Genomic DNA, 17,123 nt, shown 5'->3' with positions numbered 1-17,123 from the left:
AAATTTAGAAAAGAAAGTAATGGACAATAGGGAATGTAGAGCATTGATCATTGAGGCATGTATTTGGAAATCTCAGAAGAAAGGTTTTGTGTTTAACAGTTTATGCTAGCACTTTCTTACATGTTGATTTGTGTTCCTTAGCTTACTTGATTACTTGAAGGTAGTCAACTTTATCACACTTTTTTTTTTTCTCCTTACTAGATTTTGAATGCTGCATATCATGTAGAAGTTACCTTTCATTCGGGATCAACAGTAACCAGAATGGTGTGGGAGCAAATCAGACAGGTGAGAAAATTGTTCATTCTAAAGTGTGGTAGTTTTAAATGGACTGTAACTTTGTCGCCTTGATCTCTACTCCTTTTATGCCATGTATGACGAGCATTTTGCTGTGTGCGATCATTGAATTGTGTGCGATCATTGAATTGTCTGGTTGTTAACTTTCCTGTTGAAAGGAGACTTTCCTATAATCCTATGCTGAAAGATTAGCAGTTGTATGCTTTAGAATACTTATATTGTTTGTCTGTGGCACTGTAACCATTTGATTGAAAAGGCACTTCTCAGTTTTTTGTGCTTTATTCATTATGTTCTAGTTCTGTGCTTCTGTGTGCACATACAAAATTGTAGGTCTTCAGTTTGAATCCTGGCTAAATAGTCCACTGATCTTATTCATTTTCTGTCCAGTCTAACGGATTGGTCTTTGGAATGCTTGTAGGATCTGAGCTGTCAAGTCTAGTGCTCCAGTCTTGAGCTCCTTTCAGTCTATCCCTACCACCGCGGCTTACCTGGCTGAGACTTGAATTATAGAAGCAAAAAAAAAAATCTTTCCACTCAAATCCTGAGGAACATGTGAGGTAATGGTAGACATTCGATTTTCTCCAAGGATTTTGATTTCTTGGGGACATGTACGGCCTCCAGAAAATGATTGCTGTGCAGTCACCCATTCTAAGAATCTCTTGCTCCTACCCCACTGTGTCAGGAAGCAGTCTTCTCAGTTCTTGTCTGTATAGCTGTCACATTTATAGAGTTAGAACTCCAGTTGGGAGGAAGTCCTAGAATGCTGGGGGCGGGGGGATGTATAAGATTTTTTTTCTGTTTTGCACTGATGTCAAGGTACAAGTTCTAGTGATGTCTAAATGCTCTGAGGTGCGTACCCTTTTTGAAATGCCAAAAATGTCCTTCAGGGCCAAGGCATCTATGGTTATGGAAGGGCAAACTGGAAAGGACTGATAGGGGGAACATGACTGCTGCCAATGCACTATTTTAAGTGTTTTTTTTCATGTATGGATATGTAGTGAGATCATCCTAAAGGGCCCATTGGACAATTGTCATGTGGACTGTGTGATGAAGGTACATGAATGTGGCTGCTGTCACGAGTCATCACCTTTATTTTACAACACCTTTAGTGAATTATCACTTAAGACAATTGCTTTTTGGCAGCCACCAGAATTACTTAACAAGGCCTTAGTATGTTGAGACAATTTGTATCCTGTATCCCAACTCAAACACTTCTTAGTTACAACCATTTGCTCACCCAATATTTCCTGACTGATTACTTTGTAGGGATTTTGTAAAGTTTGCAAACTCATTACACTCCCAAAGCATGTGTTCCCAGTTACCTTTCTTCCCCATCACACCTCCAACATTTGCTGTCTGCCTGAGGGAAGTTCTTTGAAGTCTGGGGTATAAAAATACCGTCCTAGATCTAGACTTTGCATATTTGGGAGCCATACATATGAGCTCCCAGTGTTTCCTTGTGAAATGCTTAATTTCTCTCCTCTAATTACTATAACTAAATGCAGTTATTTGTATGCCCTTCTGATCATCCCTTTAACCACCACTTCTGTTCTAGATTCAACTAAAACACTACCAGAGCAGGTCTTTCACTTAAGATTCCCCTATCCCTTTTTCTTTGCCTGTCTCTAATATGTATCCCTGATAACAGAAGGCAGTCTCTAGCCTACAGTCAAAGTATCATTTTAGCTTCTTCCCATTCTTCTCATTCTGTTAATTTTTCTTTCTCTAAATATTTGCTTCCTTTACCTTGGTTCCTTTACTTTTCTCCAGTAAATTCTAGCCCCATTTGCCAGTTCTGTAGCCCCTAATTGCAGTTATTCCTTTTGGCAGAACCTCCTTTCTCCATTGTGTTGGTTTAGTCCTTGGAATACTTTAGTTCATGGATACAATAATCTGTGTGGCTGTTATTCTTAAGGATCTGCATCCAAAATCCCACTCTCCTTATTGAATTCACCCCTACTTCATTATCTTCCCTTTTCACTTTTAATTGTAGCATTCTGCTTGTTATATATATAGCACTACTAGATAGGGGCCAAGGGTACTAGCTGCTAGTACAAGGGTCTAGGGAACTACTAAAGGGGCGGTGAATACCGCACAACCTGGCTGGGCTAATATATGCCTTCGGGCAGGTAGCCCAGTACCAACCTATATAGCCAGGTTGTGCAGTATTCACCGCCCCTTTAGTAGTTCCCTAGACCCTTGTACTAGCAGCTGGTACCCTTGGCCCCTATCTAGTAGTGCTGTTGGTGTGATCCCGGTGTGAACTTTGTTACCCATCCACTCATCAAGGTTCCTCTTGAGTGATAGTGAGGGACTCTGTCTTCTGTAGATCGGGACCTTGTTCCATAGTAAGGGAAGTCTCTGTGAAGAGAATCTATCCCTCCAGCATGTCCTGTTCATTGTTGTGTTGAGGATTATGTCCCTAGAGCGTGTAGCTCGAGTAGATTTGGTTTTGCTAAGATGGAGCATGTTCAACAGTTCTGGGTTGGACATGGCTCTGTACGTTAGACAGAAATCGCCTCTGAGAAAGCGGTATGCAACAGAGAACAGTCTTAGCTTTTTCAATCATGCTGCATAGGACAAGTGTTTGAGGCCAGTAATTCTCTTGGTTAGGTACCTCTGTGGTCTCTCCAGCTGCTGGAGATGTCTAGCCAGGTACATTCCAATTGGTGCATTGCACTCAATGGGTCTGATGAGGGAAGAGTAGAGGGGCACCATTACATCCTTAGATCTTGATGTGAACCCTTTCATGATCAGATGGGTCACACAGAAGGATTTTCTAACCACTTTGGCAACATGGTTATCAAAGGGAAGCTGGCTATCTACTTGGGTCCCTAGATCCCTTATTTCTTCAGATTTCAGGGGATTACCTCCTATGTTGTAGTTTGCAGGTACACTGTTTTTTTCCAAAGGGGATTACTACGCATTTTTTTGCATTTAGCTTGAGACCATGGCTTTGACACCATGCATCAGTCTCATTTAGGCCCTTCTGGAGGATCTCCATGTCGGCTGGAGACTCTATTATAGCACCCAGTTTGCAGTCGTCTGCAAACTTAGTCTGCCACAGCCCTTCTGTGCTTGCCTGTACTTCTGAGAAGTATATGCCAAACAGGAGGGGCCCCAGGACAGAGTACTGAGGCACGTCACTCGTTACTGCTCTGGATTCGGACATAGATCCTGCTACTCTTACTTTATGGGATGTATCTGAGAGCCAGTTTGCGATCCATCTTGTAACGTAAGGGTTTATGCCCAGACTGGTGAGCTTATGAATAATACCCGAATGGGGAATGGTGTCAAATGCTTTAGCAAGGTCAAGGTAAGCCGTGTGTACCTCTTTTTTTCCCTTATCTATAGTCTGAGTAACTGTCTCAAAGAAATCCACCAGGTTCAGGAGGCATGATCTGCCCTTGAAGCCGAACTGTGTGGGGTCCAGCGACTGGAGGTTCCCAAACTCTCCATTTATGAGTTCCATAATGATTCGCTCCATAGCCTTACAGATCAGACTGGTCAGGCTTATTGGTCTGTAGTTCCCAGGGTCAGTTGTGGCCCCACCCTTGTGTAGCGGGACAACCGTTGCCGTGTGCCATTCTCTGGGCATATATCCTGTGGAGAGGCTGAGACTGAACAGGGTATTAAGATGCGGGGTTAATTCCTTTTGGAGCTCGCATATGACACAGCCTGAGACACCATCTGGTCTCATGGAGGCAGTGTTTTTAGCTTTAGATAGAGCCTTGTTAACCAACGTATCAGTAATAATTGGACTTCCACAATCCCCTGGAATGGTAATAGGCCCTGTAGGTGGTGAGGGGGGTGGGGAGAAATTTGCACTGAACCTGTCAGCCAAGATGTTGGCAATGTCAGAAGGGTCAGTGTATTTTGTTCCATTTTGTACTAGCTCAGAACAGACCTGAGCATTGCCATTTAGGTTTTTGACATAGCTATAGAAGGCCTTATGGTTATCCTTGGCAACTTTCTTTTCAAAATTAGCTTTAGTTGACTTGATGAGGGCCCTCAATTTCTTACTAATGCTGATCAGGGATGATTTTTCTACTTGAGATTTCGCCTTTTTTTGTATAAGTCTCCTCCTTTTATTGTAAAGTTTGCTTATGGCTGGGGTCCACCAGACTGGTTTCTTCTTGCTTGAGGAAGTAGTCTTGGTTTTATTTGAGGTTATATATGAGCCTTAATTATGTAGCTTTAAAATAGCCCGCCAAAGCAGGTAATCGTAATCTCCCTTGTTCTGTTGGAAGGATCAACTTCTCTCACTTGACCCTTTTCCTCCCTGATCAAGGCCTTAAACTATTAATTACTGTCCATAACTTTTGTTTGGTTGATAAAAATAGTGCCTCGTGTATATAAAACTGAAGGGTCTAAAAATATTTTCACTGCCTGTATCTTTCCACCCATATCCATAAACAAGTGCTTACAGTTTCTCGGCTTTATCATTTTTGTTTAGTCTCTTCTCACATATCCTTAGCTGACATAACAGAATCCAGCTTAATTCATATACCCAAATACTTAATTTTATGGTGTCCTCATAAATGTGGGTATTACGGAAACGGTTCGTGAGTGGGTGCACAGTTTACAGCTATAGCCTTTGTTATTGTCTTTAATTTTGTATCCCGAAAAGACATGAAACTGAAGGTGTTCTAGAACATTGAGATTTCCTTTCTGGTTGTTGCCCAGTACAAGATATCTTTGCATGTAGTCGACTTTTCTTGATTACCATGCTAATTATGTCCCTGAATTTCCAAGTCCCTTATTTTCTTTGCTAGTGGCTTTAAATATAAAGCAGATAAAGGGAAAGAGGACACCCCCACCTGGTTCCTCTGTTTTGGCACAGCTTTTCAGAGAGGAACCTTCCCACCTTATTTTTTGCCTCGTATGTCCTCCTAATTAAAGTTGTATCAGGGCATGTAGATGCTTCCATTGCCCTACTCATAAAATCCCAGCTCACTTTGTCGAATGATTTACCTGCATCAAGACCCAACAGCTGCAGCTTTTACATCAGATTCCCTGTGGATCTCACCATTGTTCTATTCATATCAAATGTTTGTGTTCCTTCAAAAAAAAAAAATCTATTAATTTTGGCAACATCTTTGCCATTCTTATAGCTATTATAAATGTTGTGTAAGGGTTTAAAATTGAACTGGGGAGTATATGAAGCTGGATCTGATGGGGCTGTACTGTCTTTAGGCATTATAGGCACCACAGCTTTCTTCCAGGCTGTTGGTGCTACCCCCTTTTAAATACTGTTAAACAAAACCAGGTCTTTTTATCCTCCTAGCTTCCATACTTCCACAGGAATGCCATGTATTCTTGATTATTTTTCCTGTGGATTGTTTACCATTTTTATCTCCCCTCTCCACTCTCAGCTGTTAATTGTTGAGCCTCATCTACTTCTAATCTTGGCATACTTGAGTATTCCATAATTTTTTCTATTTACGCTCTTTCTTGATTTCCATATTTTTCCTTTATACAGATTTTCATAAAATTCCAAAATTCCTCCAGTATCTGTACAGGATCACTAGTTATTTTTCTTGTAGGATCCCCAATTTTGGTGACGGCCCTTTCCGCTTTCTGTTGCCCAAGTCATACTAAAAGGTTTTGTTACCAAAACGCATTCTCTTAACAGCAGTCTTTCTAAAGTTATGCATATTATCCAGATACTCTCATTTTCTCTTTAGCACTTGCACGTATTTTTGTGTGAGAATCCCTTTTCTCTGCAATACTTTAACCTTTGAGCCCCTATAATTCCTTTTAATATCTTTTTTCTTTTGTTGCCTCCCTATTCTTAAACTCCACTTTCTAGATGAAGAAATGTCCCTAATAGCTCTAATTTCCACTACCCATTACTTAAATTCATGTCTAAAAGGTGGGTGGGGAAGCACACGTGTCTCACTTTTACTTCCCCTGCGTTTGTATCTTGTTGATGGTGCATGATCTGAAATGGTTATTGGATATGTTGAAGCTTTCAATTAATGCACATGTTACTGTGAAATATAATTTGCTTAGTCTAGCGCAGTTATTTTACCTTGAAGGATATGTAAATTCTGACCTCCTGCTACTGATTTCATTTCTTCCATACCAAATATTTTCATGAATTTCTTTAGAAATTTATCCTCTCTTGTTGTTTTCCCTTCTAGGTCCCCCAAATAATCCTCACTGTTGAAAGTAAAATTCCATTCCCCACCTGTAAGTAATATTTCCTGCTGAAAGTTGATTTCTCCTAAAATTTTTTGAAGCTCCATAGTAACAGTTTTTATTTGGAATATTAGTATGACCCAGTGTAATCCTCCTCCCTTGCCAGTAACCCCAAAATCTACCATTATCTTTTTCCTCTAACTCTTTTGGAGCTCTTCTAGCAATTAGTTTAAGTACTTTGTTTTCCTTTGTCCCTGATACTCTGCTAAATATTCCTCCTGAAATCCCTTGTTTATCAAGTTGACATGCTAATTCCTTTCAGTGTGTCTCCTGTAACAGTGCAGTCTGCATTTCATAAGATAATTCAATCCTCTTTCCTTTTTCTGTGTTTAGTGGATCCATTATAATATTTATTCTCACACTTTTACAGTTTTTAAAATGTTTACTTCCAGCTTTTGTTGCACACACCCAGTAATGTTTGGCAGGTGGCTGTTTTATACAGTCTCTTGTCATCTCAATGTGAACCTGTCCCATTTTGCAAGACTTTTTGTTTTATTGAAAACCCTCAAACAAAAAACATACCGCACAACATCCTCATAACCTATAACTTAAATGCACAAAATATGTATATTCAAATTAAATTTGTCCCTCCTGACAGGAACTGTTGTCCTGAATTGACAGTTGCAAACACAGGCCTGAATTAACCGAACATTAAGAAAATGCATGTTAGGGCAAAGTTGCAGCATGTGCTCCTACTTTAATAGTGATCTGTTATCGTCTCCTATATTCTCCTCCAGATGTGAAAAACAACTTGTATATTTTAAGAAAACTAACTTTTAAACAAGTGCTCTGGCTTTTATTGTATACCAGTCAGCCTGTCTCCATGGAAGCCTAAGAATAAAATATACACTCTGAACATTTTATTTGTTATAGAAACTTTGCTTTCAGTGTTTTTATTTACTTGCTTACAGAAAAAAAAACAACTTACTAGATTAAGCCCACGGCCTTAATCCAGTCATTCCACCTATGTTTTCGCTTGCTTTCACATATCAACTGTAAATGTATTATTTGCTCACTTTTACACCCAAAGCCCCACCATAACCCATGATTATAGCATATTAATTCAAATATTTTGCCCAGCTTTTTTTCTTTGTAATGCCTGTGTCCTAAATCTAAAAGAAAGAAAACACTTGCTTGCTTGAGTACATCACGTACAGCAATAACTGAAAATGCTTTTCTATGGAATATAATTTATATCATGATTGTTTATACAAATATTGTTTTACTTTTACCTTTCACTTCACTGGCCTTACAAATGTTAATTATATGAAGTAGAGTTTTTACACTTTAGTCCCACAGAAGTTTAACAGTCAGAAGTCCAATCTACTTTTTCTTGCAAAGCTATATTTCACAATTGTGGTTGATACTTTATAATCTCAAATTCACTAATTGCAGTGTTGCTGGTCATCTTCCTGTTCATCTCCATCTTCCACCCCCAAACTCTGGTTCACCTCCAATAACTTCTGGTTCTTCTAGTAAATTCCTGTGTTTTTTTTCTGTCTCAAGCGTTTTCCTTTTGGAACATTGGAAAAATATTTCACTGGCAAAGTCTGTGCAAGTTTTATCAGAAGAACAAGAAGCTGTTTGTTGACTCACTTTTGTTGGACAAACTTTTGTATTTCCTCCTTAACTTATTTTGCTTAAATGACTCATCTTTGGGGAAGAAATATTCTAAAGGCAGTTGGACACAGCAGCTTGAATGTCACACCTGCCTATCAACATTCCCTGACTGCTGGGAAAATTTGCTTCTCTTTTGCTGCACAGTTAATAGCCATTTCCACAAATACTACTGCCTCAAATTTTTAATTTGTACTTCTACCACAGTATGATCAACTCTTTTTGCAAGTATGATTGCATCTTTACTTTTACAGGTCTTTGCTTTGGTCATGGCTGTATTTGGTGCATACACAGTGTACTGCTTTCTCATGGCCAGATTTGGAGCATTGAAGCGTATACATGATGTCATTATAATTAACAAATCCTGCTGTGGAATACCAGTCCAGTCGCTTAGATGTACTTTCATAAGTCTGTTCCTTCCAGTTTCTCTGGTACAGTAGAAAGGTTCATGATGTCCTTCAAGAATGCAACTGCAGTCATAACATGTGGGTTGTCCTGCCTCAGGCAGCCCTCGGATTCCAAAGTCTGGGTCCGACTTGATGTCGCATTGCTGGAGTACATAAGCATCAGCCGACACCATTTTCTTCAGTCTTTCTGCAGAAGCGGTTTGCAAGTGCCGGTCGGTCAGCTCCTGTATTCTCGATACGAAGTCATCAAAGACCTTTTCTTGCCTCAGCCGATGTCAGAAATTACTGAAAAGTTAACAATTGTCTTTTGTGGTAAACAAATACCTCATAAAGATTTCCACTCTTACTGCCTCCCTTGCCTGGGCCCACGGCCTGTGTAGCCTGTACTCGCTTCAATAAGCGCACTCAGGTGCCGGGCGGAGTTCGCTGAAGATTTTTTCGGCGATAATTTTGCTTACACCATGCAGTCGGATCTTCCGACGCGCAAACTCCCAAAAGCGAAAAGACCAGGACCGACATCCTCGCCCGCATCTACCACCGACGTGCTCCGGTTCCCTCTGAGACTCTCTCTCCACCGCTCTGAACTTTCCAGACATTACTCCGCCAGTTATAGATTTTCCTCCGAGGAAATGCCGGAGACCATTGCTGTAGACAAGGTCACTCCTGCACGTGGAGCTGCCAGGCCTCCTATGGCCATGTCTATTAAGGCCTACACTAGGGCTAAGGCAGCCAGCAAAACAAAGCATATTACTTCTAAATCCTTACTGAGACACAAATTATGTCCATGGCTGCTGATTTAATTACCATGATTAGAGGTTCACAGGCCCATCCTGAGAGCATCCCAGCCTCCTCCTGATAAAAGGCCCCGGGTTGAATCCTCTGACCCTACTCCTTCAGATGAAGATTCTGAGGGCTCTGTCCACTCTGATAGCCAGGAAGAGCTCTTCCAGACCTATGAGGCCTCGGATGCAGAAGATTCCATCCGAGGATATTTCTTTTGGGGAAGTTCTGCACACCATGAGGGTACATTTCAAGTGGCAAGGTCAGGAATATTCTGATTCTAGGAAACGCCTGAGGACTTTCCTTAAGAAGCATCAGCACAGGCCCTTAGCTATTCCTCCTGTACTTGATGTTCTGGATGATTTGTATTCTGACTCTAGTGCTACCCCTGATTCTCTTCCTCCTGCTCCAGCCAAGCCAGACAGGTATTACAGGGTCCCAGAAACTCATTCCCATTTATTCAGGGCCCATACTGCTGATTTGGAAACTATTTCACAGGGACCTAAAGGAGTTTCAGCCTCCACCTCAAAAAATCCTTTGCCCTCCAACAGGGAAGCGAGGTCATTAGAGAGATGGGGCAAAAAGGTTTACACATCCACTACCTTATCTAGGAGAGCTTTAAATTGCCTTTTTCATATGTTACAATATCAGGATTCTCTCTTAGAAGATTTACAAAAAACATTAGCTTCTCCTGATCCTTTAGACAGGAAGACTTTGCAGGAAGCTGTACATAACACTCAGCAAGTAAGCAATCACTTCCTGCAGTGTGGATATGATGCACTGGAAGCTTCATGTAGGGCAGCTATGACAGGGGCAGTGATTCGTAGACATGCTTGGTTAAAAGATCAACCTCTACCAGATCATGTTAAAGCAAAACTTGGATGCACCTTTGGAAAAGAACAAGCTTTTGGTGCAAATGCTAAGGATGTGTTAAAGACCATCAAGAAAAGCAAAATCAGTTCAGACTATGAAAGATTTCCTCCAGGTTCAACCCCCAGATTCAGTAGGAATTGGCCCTCAAAAAACTGGTCCTTTCCTAATCCAGAAAAGTTTCAAAGGGGTAAGAACAGACGTGGCAGAGGAAGAGGCCAATACAGAGGCCCTTACAGGGGCGACAATGGCAGCCAGGAAACCAAAGAAGTGCGAGGGTTCCACCTGCCCAACAACCACAAACTCAATGACTTTCTACCAGGGAACAAGGAAAATTATCTCTGTTTGCAGAAAACTGGCACAGACTGACAAAGGACAAATGGATTTTGGACATTATAGACCGAGGGTACAGGTTTCATTTTCATACCTTACCAAGAAAACACGGCATGCCAAACCTACCACAAAATTAGAGGGCAGAGGCTATCAAGCAAATCAATCTGCAATAGAAAGAGTTCCACAACAAGAACAAGACCTGGGGTTTTACTCAAGACTGTTCCTTGTTCCAAGAAAAGAATCTCAATGGAGACCAATACTGGACTTGTCCGCATTAAACACCTTTCTCATAGTACCAAAGTTCAAAATGCTGACTCTACAGCAACTCCTTCCCATGCTGGGCAAGGAGTCGTGGCTGATTACTCTGGACCTCAAGGAGGCATACCTGCATGTCCCTATCAGACACAGCTGCAGAAGATACCTCAGATTTCTTGCAGGGCCAGAGCATTATCAATTTTCAGCATTGCCATTTGGCTTATCTACTGCGCCCAGAGTATTTACAAAATGCCTGGCTTCAGTAATTGCTCATTGCAGGCTCCAGGGTATACAAATTTACCCGTACCTGGACGACTGCCTCATACAAGCGGACGACAAATTGATGTTGACAAAAAACCTGGATTATGTCATACGATTACTTCAAGCTCTGGGATACACAGTCAACTTCCAAAAGTCAAGACTGCAGCCATCCCAGCAAATCTTCTTAGGAGCCAAACTAGACAAGCCTCTCAGATGGCTTACCTGACAGAAGACAAGCAAGAGAAGTTAACTCATTACTTCAAAGGTTTAGCAAAACTCACCCAGATGACTGCAAGGAGATTCCTACAGGCCCTGGGTTACATGGCATCCTGCATTCTACTGGTTCCATTAGCAAAACTACACATGAGAAAGCTTCAGTGGTACCTAAAAAGCATTTGGTCTCAACACAGCAACAACTTGGAGACAATCATACCACTCATTCCATGCCTACAAAAGGAATTCCTATGGTGGGCCTCGGTGAGCCAGGAAAACACAGGTATATCATTCAAAAAACCACAGATAACACAGACCATGACTACAGATGCCTCAGACCTTGGATGGGGGCCCATGGGAGGCAGGTGTATACAAGGACAATGGCCTCCAAAGGAAACACATCTGCATATAAACCAAAAGGAAATGCTGGCAGTAATGCATGCCATCGAGGTTTTTCAACACCAACTCCAGCAAGGCCATTTAATGATACGGACAGACAACACCACTGTGATGTGGTACATAAACAAGCAGGGGCACCCACTCTTACCTTTGCAGACTGGCAATGCAGCTTTGGGAGAAATCACTGAGCCTAAACATCCAGTTACAATCCCAGTTTGTTCCAGGAAAAGACAATGTGTTGGCGGACAGCCTAAGCAGGAATTTCACAGATCCACACGAGTGGAGGTTACATCTGAGGGCCTTCAGACAACTCACCTCGACATGGGGCAAGCCAGAAGTGGACCTATTTGCCTCTCACCTCAACCATCTTCTACCAAAATTTTGCACAAGGACATACCATCCAAAAGCTTGGAAAATAGATGCCCTCTCGTTCAACTGGAACTCCCTAGCAATCTATGCATTCCCACCTCTGCCACTGATGACTCAGTATTACTAAAGATCAAAGCAGAGAAGCCCAAGGGAATCATAATAGCTCCGGATTGGCCAAGACAACACTGGTACCCACTACTACGGAGCATATGTCACACCAGGGTGGGCCCTCCCAGTGGCCTCTACTTTTGACTCAACACAATTTCGAAACACTGCATCCAAATCTTCAGACACTGCAGCTAACAGCCTGGGAGATCCCATAAATAACTTCAGCTTATTTCTCTCCAAGGAAGTTCAGCGGATACTAACAGAGGCTCGAAGACCATCCACCAGAAAGGTTTACTTAGCAAAGTGGAAAAGATTCAGCAATTGGAATACCAGCAAGGGACATGATGCATCATTGTTGAACATCCCAATCATCTTGGAATATTTGGCAGATATGTTAAAGAACGGCCTCTCATATTCTTCCATAAAGATACATGCATCTGCTGTTTCAGCTAGATACAACACTGATCCTCCTGTTTTCTCTCACCCCTTACTAAGACAATTCCTCAGGGGAATCAAGAACATTAAGCCACCAAGAAAGGCCCCAGTGCCAGCCTGGGACCTCAATTTTGTCTTAGAAAAACTGACTCTACCTCCATTTGAGCCAGCAGCTTCAGTTGACTTGCAATTTCTCTCATGGAAGACAGCTTTCCTGTTGGCAATTACCTCAGCAAGAAGGGTTTCGGAGCTACAGGCCCTAATGGCAATACCACCCTTTATTATTTTTCATAGAGACAGGGTTTCATTAAGGACCAACCCTACTTTTATGCCAAAGGTGGTATCTAGGGTTTCTTTAAATCAAGCCATTCATCTGCCTGCTTTCTTCCCCAATCCTGAGAATAATGGGGAAAGACTGTTGCATACCTTGGACATTCACAGACAACTTCGATACTACCTGGACAGAACCAAGGCCAGTAGGAAGTCTGAACAACTGTTTGTAGCTTACGCCCCTGCAGTCCAAGGAAAAGCAATTTCAAAACAGACTATTTCTAAATGGATTGGACATTGCATCAGATTCTGTTATTCCTTTCATGGAAAGACTGTTCCAGCCAATGTCAGACCACATTCCACCAGAGCTACAGCCACCTCTACAGCATTCTTAAGAGGACTGCCTACCAAGGACATTCTAGAAGCTGCTACATGGAGCTCCGTGCATACATTCTCCAAACACTACAATCTCCCTCTATACTCCAGATCCAGAGAAGGCTTTGCCAGTCCTGCAGGGTTTGATTGCCACACCATCTCTTTCCTAGAGCATACCTCCTCCCCCAGCTAAGCTATGGTATTCTACCCACATGTTATGACTGCAGTTGCATTCTTGAAGGACATATTACAGTTTTGTACCTACCATAAATGTAGATGTCCGATAGACATGCAACTGCAGTCGGATTTTCCCTCCCTCCATACCCCTCTATGCCTAGGGTCCACTCCTATCCCTGTTACTCTTAGCTGGGGATATCTGTTATGGTGTGTTTGTTCTATTGCTCATTTATTTGTTTGGAATCCTGTTTTTGTCTTCCAATTTGATTACAGCCTTCCTTGGAAGGGCACCTGGCATCTGGGGCAGGAAACACTGAAGAAAATGGCGTCGGCTGATGCTTATGTACTCCAGCGGAGAGAAATGCGACATCAGCCGGACCCAGACTTTGGAATCCGGCCGACCAAGGGCTGCCTGAGGCAGGACAACCCACATGTTATGACTGCAGTTGCATGTCTATCTGACATCTACATTTATGGTAGGTACAAAACTGTATTTTTTCCTGTGTGCTTTGTCCCCTTACTCTACCATTTTTTTTAAGCTGCTCTTCTTGAGCAGTTGCGTACTCAGTGAGACTTTTCTTGATTTCAACCTTTGATTTTTGCATAGGATCATAGGTAGGTACTAGGCTATCAGCCCAAGGGCCTAAGTAAGCCTAGCCAGCAAGGTTCCCTGGCTTTCACCACCCAAGAAAGTTATTTTCCTGTGCCCCTGTCTAGCAGAGTCACAGAAGTGATACCCGGGGTGAATTTTCCTATTTCCCATTAACTTATCAAGATTTTTCTTGAGCGCTAATTAACTCTGCTTGACATAGATTGGTAGTTTGTTCCAGAGTATGTTCCAGAGTATGGGAAGTCTCTGGGACAGGAATCTATCCCTCCAGCATGTTCTGTTTATTACGACTGCAAGGTTTGTCCTAGAGCATGTAGCTCGGAGGGATTGGAATTTCTTTAGGTGCATGTCCAGCAGCTCTGGGTTTGACATTGGTTTGTATATTAGGCAGAGATCACCTCAGAGTAGGCGATATGCTACAGAGTAAAGCTGGAGTTTTTTTGAGACCGTCAGTGTAGGCATCTCTTTGAGGCCGGTAATCTTCTTTGTGCGGTACATACCAAAAGGGGTGTTTTACTCTTAGTCTGAGTGTCAAGGGGAACAATGACCTCTTTTTTTCACTGGATGAGAACCCTTTTGTGATGAGGTGTGCTATGTAGGATTTCCTGACTGCTGTGGTGATGTGATTATCAAAGGAGAGACTACTGTCCACCTGGGTCCCAAGGTCTCTTGTCACACATTCGGCGTGAAGTAGACTGCCACCTATGTGGTAGTTCAGGGGAACAGAGTTTTTACCAAAGGGGGTGATGGTGCACTTTTTGGTATTGAGCTTGAGGCCATGGGTCTGACACCAAGCATCCATCTCAGTGAGGCCCCCTCTGTAGGATGTGCAGAACTCTTCAGTTCATCTGAAGAGCTTTTGAAAGCTTGTTCCATTTTCTTTCAGCCTTTTGTTGTTTAAATTGATATACTCCTTCAGTGTTTAAGAAGTTGAGGATATGATATGCAATTTTTTTCTCTCTAGATTACTGGAAACCATGTCTTGCACTAAAGCTGGAGCTTGAACTGCTTCTTCCTGAATAACTGCAGGATTCTTCCCAGTCAGTGTTTTCTCTAATTTTCTAGTTGATTTTCTTTTGAGCTCTGTTTCGTATTTGCTGTCACCGAGGCACTGTACTTATTAGCCAGTAACTTAACTTATTAAATCTGGCAGAATTACTGACTCCCATCTCTTTTCACACTGGGAGAGCTGAAATTAAGCTGCAAAAGTCATGTTTAAGCTGTGGCTGAGGAGTTTACAAGAAGAGCAGGAACATTTGTTTTGAAGAGTCTGAATTTTTGCTGTGGGGAGTTTCACTGCACAACTTGATGTACTAACGGCTCCATTTAAATGTGAATAACTACCATGTAGGTTAGTTTTTTGTGATGGCATCCTACCAGAGAATGGACCTAGCTGGTCAGCGACTCCACACCCAAAAAGTTGTAGAGGGCAGCTAGGAGTCAGTTGTCCAGATGCTGAAACATTTTGGTTCCCTGTAGATGCCACTAGACTGGAGCCAGAGATAGGATGAGTCTGGAATTGACAAGTCTCCAGCTCTAAAGAACAAGTAACCTCCAAGATGTTTAATGATTTGCGAAGCAATGGGCATATTAGAAGTTCAAAGGGCTCATCCAGTCTCTTCCTGCTAGGCAAAGAAGGCATATCCAGTCTCTTCCTGCTAATCAAGAAATGACCAGTTGTCCAGAGACCATCCAAAAGTGTGTTTTTTGTTAATATGAATGATTTTAGGTTCCTGAGTGGTAAACTTGCACAGAGATCCATTTTATTTTTTAGTACTAAAAAGAGCCTGGGGTAATATCTAGACAGTGGTATGGTGAGACCTTACGTGTATGATGATTTTTGTTTACAAGGCTTATAACCACATTTTTCGTACTTACATTTGCTAGTGAGGGATGTCTTAGAATAGCGAGCTGTGATGGAAAGAAAGATGACTTGCACTTTCTATATAATTTTCCTGACTTGCTTGTCAATAGTTAATGCTTTCCATGTCAAAAATCAGGTAAAAATGGCCCGAATCTTATTGCAGAGGGTAGACCATTTAGACAAGACTTTAAAGTAGCTGCTTGGCCACCTGTGAGCAGCTATAACTGCCCAACTACTACTGAGAATCCCTGACCGATTACTTGTTTACCATTGCCCAGTCTAAGTTGGTGAGGATGTCTCTGTTTTAGATTTCCATTGAGAATTCTGAAGTAAACTCCTGGAACAGTGAATCATGCCCTTCTCCATATGTGGCATCACTTGCATCCAGAAAATCACTCCCTGGTATGGAGTATTCATGACTTTTTTTTTTGCTGGCGAGCAGGTAGCCCTTAGCATGTCAGAAATTTTTGATCACAGTACATGCTGCTTGCATTGTGAGGTGTCTAATACATCTTCATTTGATCACTTCTGTGATATGGGTTGTCCTGCCAAGAACACAGCAGCCAGTCAGCTTTCAAAATTTCAGGCTTCCTTCTGTGTCTCCACACTATTGGCTGTAGCTGAAGTGACCAAATGTCAGGTTTTGCGTGCCAGGTTCTTCAGGTTATTCCTTCTCCCAAAGAAAATGCTCCTCTGCAGGCTTTCAAGGATTTACAGTTGGCTAACACTGTTCCTTAACTGGGCAGATAAGTTCCCTACAGGGGAAAAACTCTCCCACCTTACTTTTTGTGGCAGATAACATGTTTTTCTGTAAAATGTTTCTATTTTCACTAGGCAAAAAGTTTGTCATGTGACTTGCGTCCACTTTATCACTTTCCTACTTGTGGTAAAAGTTAAAACTTAAAACTTTTTCTGTGGAGAAACTGGTGGTTTGCTTTGTTGGTCTGGTATATGTGTTTAAAGTGCTTTTTACTGATTTTTTTTCAAGGGGAAAAAAGTTTCTATTTTTGTAACTTGTCCAGTTTTACTAATTACTGCTAAGCTTCTCCAGAAATCTGTCCCCTTTTTTGGCTTAGCCAGGGTGCAACTTTCCTGTTCTTTGGCTGGCTGTACCTTCTTCCAGCCAGAAAAAAGATTAAGCAGTCTGTGCCATCATAGCAAGTGAATAGTTTGCTTCAGCCATAGGTGGTTGACTTTGCTTTGGTTCTTCGGACCACTGATTTTTTCTTGGGTCCTGCTGGTGTAGTCCCTACAGCCACTGTGGACTTGGGGGGGGGGGGGG

At 42.0% G+C, this 17,123-nt stretch overlaps 1 protein-coding gene across 1 annotated transcript in view; it reads left to right on the top strand.

Moving 5' to 3' along the window:
- DSTYK (dual serine/threonine and tyrosine protein kinase) overlaps nucleotides 1-17,123 on the top strand; it is a 1,161,378-nt gene that overhangs the window by 381,326 nt on the left and 762,929 nt on the right. Inside the window, exon 5 of the mRNA XM_044076801.1 lies at nucleotides 202-285. Within this exon, the coding sequence (XP_043932736.1) occupies nucleotides 202-285 (84 nt within the window). The remainder of the gene's footprint in view (nucleotides 1-201; nucleotides 286-17,123) is intronic.

This window comes from Protopterus annectens, chromosome 7.part0, assembly GCF_019279795.1.
Source record: "Protopterus annectens isolate FY-2018-M chromosome 7.part0, PAN1.0, whole genome shotgun sequence".
In the NCBI taxonomy this organism is placed as follows: Eukaryota; Metazoa; Chordata; order Ceratodontiformes; family Protopteridae; genus Protopterus; species Protopterus annectens.
Note: the sequence above shows the minus strand (reverse complement) of the source record. Positions and strands in the feature narration are given on the sequence as shown.